General features: G+C 43.4%; 1 protein-coding gene across 1 annotated transcript in view; it reads right to left on the reverse strand.

Annotated features, from left to right (window-relative positions):
- Positions 1–12,205: 12,205 nt before the first annotated feature.
- The window catches only part of CFAP58 (cilia and flagella associated protein 58), a 98,484-nt gene continuing 94,508 nt past the window's right edge, over positions 12,206–16,181 (reverse strand). The window contains exon 18 of the mRNA XM_084773025.1: positions 12,206–12,921. Coding sequence (XP_084629151.1) covers positions 12,804–12,921 — 118 coding nt within the window. The 3' untranslated portion in view covers positions 12,206–12,803. The remainder of the gene's footprint in view (positions 12,922–16,181) is intronic.

The following is a 16,181-nucleotide window of genomic DNA, read 5'->3' on the forward strand; positions in this document are numbered from 1 at the left end:
AAATAAACACTGTGGTGATAAATCCCATAAGGAAATAGTAAAAGTGCCCCTGCCTAGAAAACAGCAGCACACCAGGGTTCCCAGAAAGGCAGCCCTCAACGTAAATCTCTGCCTGCTTTGAAGAAGGGGGCTGGTGACAAACTCACTCTCCAGCCTCTAGGAAAGTCACAGGCCAGGGAACATGTCCTCAGATAGAGCTTTCTCACAGGGATGCTGGCCAAGCTGAGTTAGTAAAGTTGACTTGGGAAAGTTCAAATCCTTCTTTAAAGATAAAAAGGAGGAGGAGGAGGAGGAGGAGGAGGAAGAAGAAGAGGAGGAGCGAGGGGAACTGGCTTATTGAGGGCTCGCTTTGTTGTTCTTTACAATAACAAGAGGATTTGGATGCACACTTGGGTTTATGAAGTATAAATCCTACTTAAATCTATAGATGTTAAGAAGACATGTGATGCTTCTTTAGAGAAGGAAGCAGCTCCCGAGTCAAATTGCACTGAGAAATGTTCTTTGTTGTTGCAAGATATTGTTAAATCTCCAGGTCTTCAACAAGGGAAGTCAAGAATAGGAAACTCATTTCAAATCATAGCTCAGGTAGGCGTCTGAGCCGAAATAAGATGAAAAGTCATTAATCTTTTTTTCTATTAAGCTACCACCAAGTACAAGTGGAGTGGCTCTCTCCTTTTCTTATTTCAACCCAAAGTCTGTTAAGGACACAAGGCAAGACTCCTGTTCCAAATCTTCAGAGAACTACACGAAACCATTCTTTTCCTTTTGCTTTAACAAAAACAGCAAAGTGTGAACAAAGCTGTCACTTAACATGCTAATTAATACAGAGAGAATGATGAGTGCCTGCAAGGATCCCTTCCTTGTCTCAAACGTCACTGGAGCCAGGGAAGCTAATGTCCGTCCGTATCACAGCTGGGTAATAAACGCACCTGATGGATGGGGATGTTCTGCCTGTAAGTATTTAGTAACACAATATCCCAAATTAAGTTCTAAATGGTCTTCCAAATCTTCTTAGACAAAAAAAGGAGTTGCAGGGGTAAAATGCTTCCTTAGGAAAATTCTCACATCCTATGAGCAAGAAAGCCTTTTGCCCAACCAGTTAATTTTCTATAACATAGCCAGCATGTAACGCCAGTGCCTATCATGTGCTTGTTTGGGTTTCTATGGCTGCAATGAAACACCATGACAAAAAGCACATTGGGTAGGAAAGAGTTTATTTGGCTTACACTTCCACATCATAGTCCAACACTGAGGGAAGTCAGGACAGGAACTCAAACAGAGCAAGAACCTGAAGGTAGGAGCTGATGCAGAGGTTATGGAGGGGTGCTGCTACACGCTTGCTTCTCATGGCTTCATCAGCCTGCTTTCTTATAGAACCCAGGATCAGCAGTCATCAGTCATTAATTTTAAAATGCCCTGTAGAGCTGGGCATGGTGGCATACGCCTGTAATCCCAGCACTCGGGAGGCAGAGGCAAGCAGATCTCTGTGAGTTCAAGGCCAGCCTAGTCTGCAAAGTGAGTCCAGGACAGCCAAGGCTACATAGAGAAACACTGTCTTGAAAAACCAAAAATATATATATGTAATAAAATAAAATGCCCTGTAGGGTGGCCTATAGCCTGATCTCATGGAGGCATTTCTCAATAGAGGTTCCCTCCTCTCAGATGATTTCCGTTTGTGTCAAGTTGACATAAAACTACTTAGCACAGTGATGTTATGACTCAGGCCCAAACTAGAACCATCATCACAATCACAATCATCATCATCAACACCATCATCATCATCACCACCACTACCACCATCATCATCACAGTATCATCTCATATAACACATCATAACAAAAATCCTGAGATACTTCTTCAGATGACATGGCACCATCTGCTTATACAAGACCTGCCTCTCCTTTCACTCAAGACCATTTGACCAGAAAATGGTATCAAAGCACAAAGGCGACCTAATGGCCAACAGCAAACATGCTGCCCCTTGCCCTTCAGGTACCTCTCTCCAAACAAAACCCAAGATGCTTGGCTTCTTGCTGTCTTTTGCCTGTGCTGATGTTCTCCCCACATCCCTGACCACTGCGTACCACCTCCTGGAACTCATATACTTCAGTCCCCTGTAAATTCTGCTGCCCACATATTCTTTTTAATTGGGATTCTTAATGTGGACTTCCCATATAATCAGTTATTAGATACAATTACTTCTTTATGAGTAGAATTATTATGCCATCAAGTTTATTAATTCTTTGGGAAATTGTAGTTGCATTATATTGGGGTTGAAATTCCTTCTTCCAAAAGCTCTGTTCCATGCTTTCTTTCATGTCCCAGTCTTGCCTTTGGTGGGTTTGATTCACAGTGTTCTCCCCTTCACTCATATACTTGGGTAGAAAGAAGACAGCAACTTAAACCTCTGGTGTGGACTCCCCTCTAATGATTTCTACAGAAAAGACAAACTCCCCTTATGAGGTAGTAGACCTGGGGAATAGCAATTTCATACCTTTCATTATGCATGGGTTCAGATCCCAAAATCCAAAAACCATACCAAGTCAGCCACAAGGGACTGAGAGAAACCAGAGAGAAGCTCGTCCAGGCAAACCAGCAGTGAGCCTAGGTCATGTGACTGTCACCAGAGACAACTGTTAACCTAACATCAACAGATCTTTCAAGCTTTCGTGAAAACCATCCAATGTAGCTTTGCATGTGAAATTTCTGTTTTTGAAAGCTGACAGTCAAAACAGAAAATGATTTTAAGCACCATGCTGGCCAAACAAAACACTTCTGCCAACCGTATCCAAGCCACAGACCATGAGCTAGACTCTAACATCTTTTTACAAACCAGTAGTGATTGACTCAACTGCAAAAGTGAACATTGTGCGAGTCTCTTTTTAAATTTTTATTATCCTACCCACAGGCCAAAGGAAATTATTGAGAACATTTTCATTTGCCTGGAGGGTTTTTTTTCCTACAGCATAACAGGCAAACTTATTTGTCATGCAAGGTTGTCTGTACAAACATTAGCTACATGACAGTAAACCAACATCATTAGCATATGGCTGTGGGTAGTCTTAGAAATATCACTTAACCTTTTTTGAGCCTCAGTTTCCCATATGAAACAGGACAATAAAAACACATTCTTTGGAGAAACTTAATTACCACCACTTATTTCTGGGTTGACGGTGTGCCAGAATTAATTATGAGTTTCCAGAGACTAAGGCAAGGAAAGGAGTAAATGTTTGTTTTTATAATAGAGACATAGAAATTAGTAGATTGGGCAAATGACAAAGATGAATGTCACCAATAAAGTCATATGGCTATCACATACCCCTAAAATGATCACCTTAGAAGGATGTTTAGGTCCTGTGATTATCAAAACTAAACAAAAAGCTACCAAAGTACATTGGTAGTCAGTCTCCCATCAACTCGTGAGACACTGTCTTAGTAAGGGTTTCTATTGTTATGATGAAACACCAAGGCCAAAGCAAATTGGAGAGGAAAAGGTTTTCTCGCTTACACTTCCACATCGCTGTCCATCACTGAAGAAAGTCAGGGCGGAAACTCAAGCAGAGCAAGAACTTAGAGGCAGGAGCTGATGCAGAGGCCATCGAGGGGTGCTGCTTACTGGCTTGCTTTTGCCCTGGCTTGGTCAGCCTACTTTTTTATAGAACCCAGGACCACCAGGGCAGGGATTGCACCAATCAAAATGGGCTTGGCGTTCCCCCACCAATCACTGGTTAAGAAAACACCTTACAGCCAGACCTTATGGAGGCATTTCCTTGACTGAGGTTCGTTCCCTCCTTTAGATAACTCTAGTTCGTGTCAAGTTTACATAGAACTAGCCAGCACAGACAGCAAGTAACATACTTGGGGACATTCCATAGGCTACATTTTTGAGGAGGAAGCATCCCTTGGAGTCAAATGTTGAGAGACTGTATAAGACTAAGACAAACAAGGATCCACTGGACATAGATGCTTCCAGGAGTAGATTGGAGACCAAAACTAGAATGGAGAAAGTTGAAAAATGTGTTGGACCCCGAAGAGATCATGGGCTGAAGGGTTTGGAAGAACAGATACACAATGTAAATTTGAGCTGAGAGGAAGTGAAATCCAGAAAGATGAAGAGAAGGCTCCTGGAAAGGGAAGCCAGTGACTGAGAGTACTTAAACTAGCTACAGCAGCAAGCCCTCAAAGACAACAAAGGAGATGAGATCTATGGTCCAAGAAGAGCTACCCACCTTTGATAGGTGGGGGAGGGGTCCTGTCTTACTTCTCAATTGGGGCGGGGGAGGGGGCGGGGAAAGCACTGCACGCATGATTCACGTTTTCTGATGGGAAAGTATGGTTCTGATATCCTCAGTCAAGTACAAAGCTAGACAGTAAGGCATGAGGTAAAACTAGGAAGGTGAGGGGTGATGAAGCGAGGAGGAAGTAGGAGGACCTTCACTGAGGCAGCTTTGCTAGTCAACCACAGCAGGGAGAGGCTTCAGGGAGCTAAAAGTGTTTACACAGGAACAGTAGCAATTGTGGTCCATCCAGGAAGGAGAGGAAGGAGAGAGATGAATAGTGACTAGATCATAGTGGGTATGTTTAGAAAACCTGCATGATATTGGGAAATTGCTGCACTGGGTATGCTGGAATGTACTGGAATGTACTGTCTAGAAGAGCAGCTCTCAACCTTTCTAACCCTGCGACCCTCTAATACAGCTTCTCGTGTTATAGTGACCTCAACCATAAAGTTATTTTTGTTGCTACTTCATAACTGTGATGCTGCTAGTGTTAAGAGTCGTAATGTAAATATTTTTTTGGAGATAGAGGTTTGCCAAAGGGGTCGCAACCCACAGGTTGAGAAGCACAAATCTAGGAGCTTGGGCACCCAGTATCAGAGAACAGCGTGTTTGCAGTCAAGGTGTTTTGACTAGTGGATTTTCTGGATGACCACCTAGATGGATGGGTAAGAGGAAATGTCATCGGGATGAAGAAATCCAAAGGCAAAAAATGGTGTGAGAATTCACAGAGCAGCTGAAGACAGTCGAGGCATTAAGAGAAGTAAGTGCAGAAGAGCTCCCTAAGCCAATCAGCAAGGCCTTTGGAGCCCCAGGGGTGAGCAGATAGGTGAGTGCAGATAGGATTGACAGCAATGGCTGGATGGTCCAACTTTAAATACACTGATATTTTTTCCAAAGACTAGAAAGAGGATGCATGTCGGCAGTAAGGCTCTTATTTGATATGCATGAAGCTTTGGGTTCACTCCTTAGTACTAAAAACAAATTGTATTATGCCAGGTATAGTGGCAACCATGTCTGTAATGTTAGCATTCTAGAGGATGAGGCAGAGGGATCGTTGGTTCAACAACGGCCTGGGTACAGAGTGAGGAAAATTGAGAAAGAATGAAAAGAGTATTTTTTGTGGAGCAAAGATGGCAGCTGCTCCCATTATCCTTAGCCTGAAAGAGTATGGTGGTACTTACCAAGAATGCTGCCATTCAAGAGGGCTAAAATGAAACCAGGCCTCCATTAGTAGAAGAAAGGGGGAGGGAAACCTATCCTCAGAGCAAAGGCGGAGGACGTCAGGAAGCAGGTTGACTGCAGGCAAGAATTCTGAGGAGAGGAGATGGAAGGTGGGCAAGCCCTGTTCAGTTGCCGACTGGGCCAAGCTATGTAGAATACCATGAATTTAACCAAGAGGCTCAGCAACCCGTGTTTTTTCCCAAGGAAGCCAAATATAATGAGGCCAGGGGTCTGTACACGGGAGCCTCTCTTGGAAGACCACCCTCTTGGGAGGAGCTCCTGGCTGGGCATCACAGGTTGGGGCTCTCAAAGGGTCCTGATGCACACACCAGATCCAGGCCAATGACGTCAACTTCTCAAGAGAGACTTGGACATCAGTATTATGGTAACTTGCAAGTGCAGCTAGGTTTGAGAATGTGAAATCTCCTCCCAAAGATGCTGGGGTATAGCTGGTTATCCAGGCTGGTAAAGCCTTGCTATGGCAGTGTAACTGCTCACTGGTACCCTTATTAAATTCCCTGGCATCATCACAGCAGGGAGGAGGAGAGCAGCTGCCTCTGTTTAAGCCGTAGATATGAACAGTGTTATTTTGGAACCAGAAGAAAGAGTTCCTGGCATTCTGTCTCAAATGAAGTGTAAAAAAGACTAATCACTAATGTGAGAGAGACAGAACTGACACAATATACTTTAATAGCCATTCGATCCTTTAATGTCTATTTAAGGAGCATAATAGAAGGCCTCGTAATCCAGTGGCAATTCTCGACCATATATCTGACCAGATAGCAGAGAAGAGTTTTCAGTGATGCTTACTACCCACTCACCTGAGCACTCAAAAGAGTTCTTCAATTTTCTAAGCTACAAATTAGGAGCAAGGTGATTTTTTTATATCTGCTAGAATTTCTTGAACATTTACTATGTACAAGGTGCTATGCAAACATCACATATAGCATCCCATTATCCTCAAAAATTCTATGAGATAGGTACTAGGTACAATTATGGTCCTCACTTTGCAAATTGAAATCCAAAGGCTGGAAAAGTTAACGTGCCTTGACTTAGGTCGAACAGCTATAACTGGAATGGAACAGAATCCAATTAGGACATGATTCTGATCTAGCCATATGGTGGCACATGTCTGTAATCACAGCACTTGGTGACTAGAAGGCATGAAGTTTGAGGCTAGCCTGGGCTACATAAGGAGAACTTAGATAGAAGGAAAAAGGGAACAGAGAGGAAAGAGGAGGACAGGAGAGGAGAGAAAGAGAAGAAGAGGGGTGAAGAGAGGAGAGAGGAGAGGGAGAGGAGAGAGGAGGGGAGAGGAAAGGAGAGGAGGGGGAGGGGGAGGGGAGGGGAGGGGGAGGGGAGGGGAGGGGGAGGGGAGGGGAGGGGTGAAGGGGAGGGGGAGGGGAGAGAGCAGGGGTTGCGGGGAGGGGTGAAGAGGTTCCCATGTTCACTGAAGTACCATTCCAATCAATCAACAGATGTCTACCCGGATGAACAGGTGGATATGATGTATGCATGAGATTCTCTTACGGGGAGAATTCCTATATTTGTAACTGTGCAGAGAATCAGGGGCTGTCACACTAATTGCTACACACTAGACACAGAAATACTAAATAATCTCCCTTACACACAAAACATAAAATCTTGAGCTCTAGGGAGTCAAGAGTAGACAGTGGCTTAACACGGGCTGTGGGGAAAAAAGAAAAGAAAAGAGGAGATGCTGGTCACAGCGTACAAGGTCTCAGCGAGGACAAAGAATTTGCTTAAGATCTGTTGGACATCAGAGTGTCCACCAATAAAAGTTTGTACTTCAATTTTTTTTAATTAAAAAGGCTTTTAAACGAACCTCTGCTCTAAAGCCTCATGCTATACATAAATTAGCTCTAAACCCATAAATATAAATATCAAAGCCAAAAGTATAATAACTTCTAAAGCAAAATACAGACAAAAGAAATCCATTACTGTCATGGAGTAGGCAGAAATGACTTAAGACAGGACAATGGAAGCAAAGGCCACATAAGAAAAGTGAGGATGCATCAGACCTTATTGAAATGGAAATGTTCTGTTCCTCAAACGCACTGTTGGGAAAATGAAAAGGTGAAGCCACCAACTGAGTGGGGGGAAAAAAACCCTGTTACACATATACTTGGCAAAGCTCATGTATCAGCCTTGTGAGGAAATCTCACAACCTAGTAAGAAGATAAAAATGGGCTTAAGGTTTGAAGACTTGAACGGCCAAACGGACAATAACAGATGCCTAATGCTATTAGTCACCAGGAAATAGTCCACATAGAGGCGCCACTGTGTACTGAATACAATGACTTATAAGCACTGACAATGCACAATATTGATGAGGATGCGGAGCTACTAGAGGCACACACATTGCTTGTGGTATGGTAATTTGATACAATCCAGGGAACACTTTGACAGAGTCTCATCAAGTAAAACTCATACTATTGGGCAGATCCAGCAATTCCATTCTTTGGTGCTTCTCCCAAGAGAAACGGTGATGACACGTACATGAATCTTTGTGGCAACTCTATTCATACAAGCTAAAGTCTAGCATCAACTAGAGCTGCCAGAAACAACTCAAATAAACAAGCTGCATTATTTCTATATAATGGAACATTACCATGTAAGAAGAGTGAGTGAGTGGATGATGTGTATCTACATATACAACCATGTGACTGTTCTCAAATGTACTGCACTGTGTTTTAAAGACCCATGTCCAAAAAAAAAAGTGCTTCCTTTATATTCTACTATAGAAAAGATGAAACCAATTTATAATTGGGATTTTAAAAAAAATGTCCTTCTTCTGGCCTCTGTGGGCACCAGGTGTGCAAGGAGTGCACAGACATTCATGTAGGTAAAACACCCGTAATTATAAAATCAAACCATTTTTAAATGTATAAAGATACATTCAGAAGTCTATAACAGTGGTATTTCGAGGACACTGTTGAAATTTTTTTTTTACCAATTTGGCAGCCTGAGCCCTCACCAGTCAGAACAAATGACAGACGTGAGCAGTTGCTACCACCCGGGTGACAGAGATGAGGGAAGGTTATTAGTAGATTTTTTTCTCCTTTTTGCTTATCTTTATTTCCTGATTTTCTGTTCCAATTGAGTACTTTAAAATAAGAGGGAAATCTATTTTTAATTATAAAAAAAAGAAGAATGGTACCCTGTTGATACATTTCCTACTGTTATAAAATTCTAATGGATCTCAAACCCTAATGGAACCTTTAAATAATAGATATGAGGAATGGTATACTAAAACAGCATTGAATTAGGAGTTAAAAATGGATAATGCTATAAAAATATTTTCCATCTACTACAAAGAGAATGATGAGATATATATTAAGTTATTTCACAATTTTAATATTTAAAAAACACACTCCCTTTGCTCCAATAACAGCTAGGTGGCCACGTAAGTGAGTAGATTTAATGAAAATGGAATTACCATGTTTTCAAATTGTCCTGCCTCTGAAATGCCATTCCACTCAAAATTTACCATACAGTATTTTACTATGTGGGATCTTGGCCTAGGTCAAGTATCAAACTCTAAGCTAGTCAGAAAATCAAATAAGAATTATCAACCCTGGATAATTTTTTTTTCCAGCAGAATTCCTGCCGTGACAAGGGGAATGGCCGCCATCTCTTCCTAGTACAGCTAACGCCCTCTCTGTGGCTACCACAGCAGCAAACCTCTGCCCTGAGCCATTCTGCAGAAGCAAGCACAATAAAAGCCCAGCTTGAAGTCCTTGCTAAGAAAGGACAGCCAGGGAGTCTCCATCATCACATCTCCCTACTAACAGAGAAACCACCATCATCTCTCCATCTTCCCAGTCAGAAGTCAATGGATGGTCTAATGACAGGACTTCTTCAAGTTCAGAAAGCCCCGGGGGTAAAATTACCCAACTGTACCATCTCCTCCTCGTGTTGCTTTACAATGCAGAGCAGATCTGCGACTTTAAAAAACACCACGCCCACTGTGGGTTCACCATTACTGCTAATCCTTTGGAAAGCTCTGGTGTCTTTTACCAGCCCGTTTCTGTACCGTGGCTATGGTGGAAATATGTGCACCTAAATAAATATTATTCACAGTTTCAGGCCTCTGCTATTTCCAGCCTAAACTTACCACTCCATTTGAACACAAGCACACATCATCTAACGGGGCTGCGTGTGCCTCCAGAAGTGGTTCTGTCCTAGATCATAGGATCCCTGTTGTCGCTGCAGGCTGGCCACCCAGGAGGCAGAGGGCAGAGGGCAGAGGGCAGAGGGCAGAGGGCAGCAGAGTTTACTGGGACTTTCCCTCTGGTGGCTGAATGACAACAGAAAATTCCAACTAATAAAGATGAAAGGTCATCTTATCCTCAGATTGTTGTTTTTTACTTTTGTGTGTATATCCATGATACATTATTACTTTATACCAGACATTCTTTCCCCCAGATTTTAATAATAACACATAGAAAGAGGCACTTTTCATAAGGCACACAATGTGGCATTTTACAGGCTATTCAGTTATAAATTACATTACCAAGTCGAGCGTCATCCAGACGTTTGAATGCCACCCACCCTGTGTGTACATTTTAAAATCACCTTTATAGTTTGTGAGAATTATGTAGCAACTTCTCTTCTCTAGTTCCAAAACATTAGTTGTCTCTTATATTTATGTGTCTATATGTATATATCAATGCATATATCACACATACTATGCCTGAAAGGGCTCTACGCTCATGTGACTGAGCTCATCCACTCTTCAAAAGAACTCACTGTCAGGAGTCAGGCTGCGGACCCCGAAGCTGTCTCCAGAGTCTTGGCCATCCTCAAATAGACCAAGAACCCCACATGAACCTCTTATGGAACCTTCATGCTGTGGTCACTGCTCAGAGATTTACTATGGGGAATGAGGAGCTTGGGTGTTTATACCTTTACACCGTTAGTCACCAGCCAAGGGCTGCTCTGGAGGGACCCTGCTGGTTCTCTTCGCCTGTAGGCAACTCAGGCCCTTGCCACAAAGAGGCAGTGGGTACTGATGCTGGAAGTGGAACTGGTTAGGGGATCAAGGAGACAGAGACATGGCCTAGCTGCTCTTCAGAAAATGTCTCTGCATGGATGGGAAACCATACGTGTTGGCTTTATCTACACAACGTGTTGCTCTGAGGGAAACTATCATCAGTGACTTTTTAGAAATGGAAATGCTATCTCCCCACTGTGGGGTTTTTTTTTTAAGAACTGGGCATTAAACACAGAGCCTTGTACACCCCCAGGGAAGGGCTACACCACTGAGCTATATCCAGCCTACTCTTATGCACACTGAGATAGGGTTTGTGATCTTCCTATCTCTGCCTTCCAATTGCAGGCATGACAGGCATGCACCATCTTACCTAACTCTACAGATTTATACAGTCATTTGTTTGTTTTAAATCAAGGTCTCCTGCAGCCCAGGCTCAAATCTGTCTGGCCTTGAGGTCAAGGTTGGCCTTGAATTCCTCATCCTCCTGCCTCTCTACCACTGGGATTAAAGCATGCACCCCCCACATCTGGCTCCCTCTGTGATTCTCACCTCACAGTATTCACCGTGGACACTTAAGGTGGCCTTCTACCTGTGGCATTCCTACCCTGGTTCAGGGGAGAAAGCATCATAGGGTGACACCACTTAACCCATGTCTCTGTCTCCTTGATCCCCTAGCCAGTTCCACTTCCAGCATCAGCACCCACTGCCTCTTTGTGGCAAGGGCCTGAGTTGCCTACAGGCGAAGAGAACCAGCAGGGTCCCTCCAGAGCAGCCCTTGGCTGGTGACTAACGATGTAAAGGTATAAACACCCAAGCTCCTCATTCCCCACGGTAAACCTCTGAGCAGTGACCACAGTGTCCTCAGAGTTCTTCTGCGAGTCTAGCCAAAGTCTCCCACCATAGACCTGGACTTTACATGCCATCCTGTTATGGCCTGCTTCCCTTTGCTGTTTCCCTCACCTGCTTTTGTGGAGGAAATCACTTTCCTGGACTTCTCTGGTGTTGGTCAGCTTCTGGGGAGTCCCACCCAAGCCACAGCAACAGCCTCGATGGACTTGGGGAGAGGGGGTGACGAGGTGGGCGCCGCAGCAACAGCCTCACTCAATGGACTTGGGGAGAGGGGGTGGCGAGGTGGGCGCCGCAGCAACAGGGCACCCAGAGAACTCCATTAAGTCTTATTTTCCTGCACAGTCTGGACAAACATCTTGAGTCATTAACACTCTTGCTCATGGTCACTGAACACAAATGGAATGTTCTAACGTTCCGCTTACGTTGTTCTCGAGCATTGCTGAGCTCCTTGCTCCTCGATAATTTTTTTTTTTAATTGCAGGAATCAAGTTACTGTAGAGAGACGGCCACAGTGTTGCTGAGTGAGCATTTAGCAAGGTAGCTGTGAACCGATGCCCACGTAATTGTAGAGTGGACAAAAGAGAAGGGCAGTGGGCGCTGTGGCTCAAAACGCTGCCTGGCAGCCTGAGCGCCACACCGAGGATGGTGCTGAGCAACTGCACTGTCAAGCACGAGGCCTCCAAAGCATGGCGGCCAGCCCTTTCATTTTGCAGCCTTGGATCCTTTTGACTCAAATCCTTATGTTAAACATTTCTCACGGTCATTTTAAACTTTAATGACATGCTCTACCAAAGCAAAGATCAAAATCTTTACAAAGAATTCTTTTTATGATGAAGTATTTATTGGCATTTCTCTTCAGAACAGATTTTCCTACCGCAGGCCTGAAACGGTGTCCCACATGGAAATCACTCTCAGTACACACTTTCTGAAATCCCAGTAGTGCGTCCTGTTTCCTAATCCCATTCAATGACTTGTTAATAAGGAATAATTAAAATAGATTTTTCGCTAATAAGATGTGACAGCGTGCACTGCATTTTTTACATATAAAATATTTTTTGCATACAAAAACCTTCAAGTGCTTAAATATCTACAATATAGAAATTAATACCCAAAGCTTCATCCACCCCAAGTTTCTAAGCCTGGTGTGTTTCAAGTCAGTCAATGCGATTGTTACAAAAGATCAGCTTTATGCCAAGAAGGGCCAGCCTAATTACAGAGCTATAATTACAGTCTGTTTATGTCCACATGCTTCAGGTACGACATCATCACTCTTATATACAAGACATTGATAATTGCCCATCCTTTCCCACTCTGGAAAACTGGGCAGCAGCTTTTTCTACATATCTGTGATCTGAGGGATTTGAAGGTAATTCCTCCACGATGGTCCAGAGCAAATTTCCTGAGCTGTTGAGCTTGACCCAGCCAGCAGCTTCCTGTTACAACTTCAGCTTGGATGTCTGGTTGAGGGGAAATCCACCCCCAGTAAACCGAGGCCCAGACTGCTTGGACCCTTGCAGGACGTTGTTCATGTTCACGGATGGCCTGTCCTTGTTTCTGTAAGGGAGAGAGCATGGTTAGCTTTCCACCACCACAGTTCGCGTCTCAGTTGCAAGTTCTGTCAGATCCTAGGGTAAGCTAGCTGCTGAAAACCGGAGTAAAGCTTCTGGTTGGAGACAAGGTGGTTGTGGAAATCTAATTAGGTGTTTTCTGGCAGCATAAAGAATTCTGGGGAGATGATTAGATATGAAACATGTGCCACTACTGATGGTCCAAATATGGACAGAGGACCTCCTTGCAGGTCTGACACTGGCTTCAGTGCCTCCTGATATGTCACTATCTTCCTGTTTTAAAAGATTTGTTTAGCTCCAAAGACCAGGCAGAAGAGCCTCCCTCTTGGCTCAGATATTATGACTAATTAGTCGGTTATCACCTGGTACAGTCCCAAATTCTTGTGAAAACTTAGAAATATTTACTGCATGTAAAGTGTCTTTATCACACTTCGACATCTATAAAATACAAACTTTCCTGTAACTCCAGGAAAGCAACAGAAATTACTAGAAACAGTCTAAGATACAAGAAAATCAGGGAAAATTTTAAAAGATGCTATTTTTGGTAATAGATAAAAGAAATTCTGCCTAAACAAATCTACAATTATTTTTATATATGGGTCCACTTTACATGCACACATACACACACACACATCTGCACACACCCATATGCACACACTCAAACACACACAGACATACACACAAATATATGCACACACTTACAAACATACATGCATATACACCCACACATATACACACATGTATACATACATACACAATGTATACACACATATAAATATACTATACACATGCATACATGCACAAGTATGCACACATACACATGCATGCAACACACATAAATATATGCTCACACATACACACCCATGTATGCACACACATGCACACCCATGTATGCATACACATGCACATACACACTCACACACTCACACACACATTTCTTTCCTGCAGAGGTAGCTACCTATTTTGTATTATAAAAGACAAAATTTCTAAGACCAAAACTCTAAGACCAAGGCCAATTAGATGGGTCAAGTACACATGATGGATCTTAGAGGAATGAATGCTAACTTTGGGGAAAGAACCTGATCCTGCAAACCACAGACCATCATAAGAAGCAAAGACTAGAGGAACCAGGTGGAGGGATGTGGATGGAACCACTCGCTGATGAAGGTGTGTCTAAGGCAAATGAAAGAAGCCAAAAGGCAAAAATTATCTGAGTTGCTGTTTTCTAAAGGGCGTGGGTATAGAGAGCATCCACAGGGAAGGCAGGCTCTGAAGTATTCCACTTGGAAAGAACCTGTAGCATATTGGCCAATCAACTCAGCAACTCTTAGGAGAATTGATTTCATTACTGTGAAAACCCGTCCTCCATAAACAGGACAGGAGCTGAAGCTTTGAGTAGGTCCAGCACAGAGGAGTCCTTCCCGGACCTTAGCAGCTTGTCTAGCCTCTGACTGGTGTCAGCCGCAAGCGGCCCTCACTCCCCCTTCCCTGCACTCCCTCGCCTTAAATAACCTGAATTTTCCTTTCTGGAGGAACTTAAGCTTAATGCTTCTGGCTTGGGCTAAGCTGACTAATGGGAATACTGTCTCCTCTACATTATCTGTCTAATGTATTTATAGACCATTATAATGGCTCCCTGCAGCCTTCTTCCTCCCAGTCTAAACCTTCTCAGCACTTTTGTTCTTGCCTTTGCATATTTTCTTCAGCACCTTAATCTTTTTTTGCTGTGTTCCCATGAACTCTTCTCCCTGGCTTCTGGATGCCTCAGCTGAAAGGAACTTCAGTGCGAGCAACCCAGGTCAGCGGATGAGAGGGAGGGAACGAAGAAGCGAGGTGGAGACAAGCCTGAGGAGCCGCGCGCACACACACAAACACACACACACAAATACACACACAAACACACACAAGCACACACACAAACACATACACAAACACACACAAACACACACACAAACACATACACAAACACACACAAACACACACAAACACACACACAAGCACACACACAAACACACAAACACACACAAACACACACACAAACACACACACAAGCACACACAAATACACACACAAACACACACACAAGCACACACAAACACACACACAAGCACACACACAAACACACACACAAACACACACACAAGCATACACAAACACACAAATACACACACAAACACACACACAAGCACACACACAAACACAAACACATACATACACACAAACACACACACAAACACATATACACAAACACACACAAAAACACATACACACTCACACAAACACACATACACACACACACTAAATAGATATAACTTTGCATTTTGTTTTTAAAGATAAGGTTAAAGCAAGGCATGAGCTACAGCAAGAAGTGTCTAGAAAGATGGTTCTAGAAAGATGATGCCAAGCTAGCTGTCTGGAATTGTATGAACTATGCCGTGATCTCTAACTGGAGTGTGTGGACGCTTAGAGACAAATGGGATGATCCCTGGCCTAGAAAGAAGGTGTCAGAGCCTAGTCAGATTTTTGTCTTTAAAAGTAAGCATTACGTTTTACTTATTGTTATGACATGATGAGAGAGTGCATGCAGCCTGCACTTACAGTCTTCTGAAGGTCGATCTAAAATGGATCTAAGAAACTTTTCCCATTTAAAAAAGTGCGCGTCTGTATACATGGGAAGGAGAGTGATGGTTTCCAGAAGCATTTATTGCTCAGAATGAGAGGGCAAAAAACTCAGAGATCGGCATCTCCTTCACGAGGAGCCCGCCATGCTGACATTCAGCAGCTCCACCAGAGGTGGATATGAACCTCTGCTTGCTCACCCTGCAGCCTAGTTCAACCCTCGCATTTCCACTTCCTGACTCCTTCACCTCAGATTCTCCACCCCTACCCCCACCTCTCTTTCCTCTCTCTCTCTCTCTCTCTCTCTCTCTCTCTCTCTGTTGTTCCGTATAACAGAAAACTACCCAGAAAGCTTTAAGTTGCAGGTTTCGGAGGCTGAGTCCGGACCTCAGGAAACGGAGCCTGGGAACCCGCATGTTTAATCAACCTCACTACAGAGTCAGAAAGCCACAAGACCCACAGCATAAGACCAACTTCTAAATCACAGCAGTACTTCATCCCACCAAGAAGCTGGCATCTAAATGTGGGCCAGGGGAATATCCTGATTTACAAGAAGGGCAGATTTTTACTGGCAAATGAATTTGCATCCAGTTATTTTATATGCTGTTTGCTGCTAACAGATTGTAG

The sequence above is a fragment of the Acomys minous genome (genome assembly GCF_964271855.1).
Source record: "Acomys minous genome assembly, chromosome: 2".
NCBI classification, from domain to species: Eukaryota; Metazoa; Chordata; class Mammalia; order Rodentia; family Muridae; genus Acomys; species Acomys minous.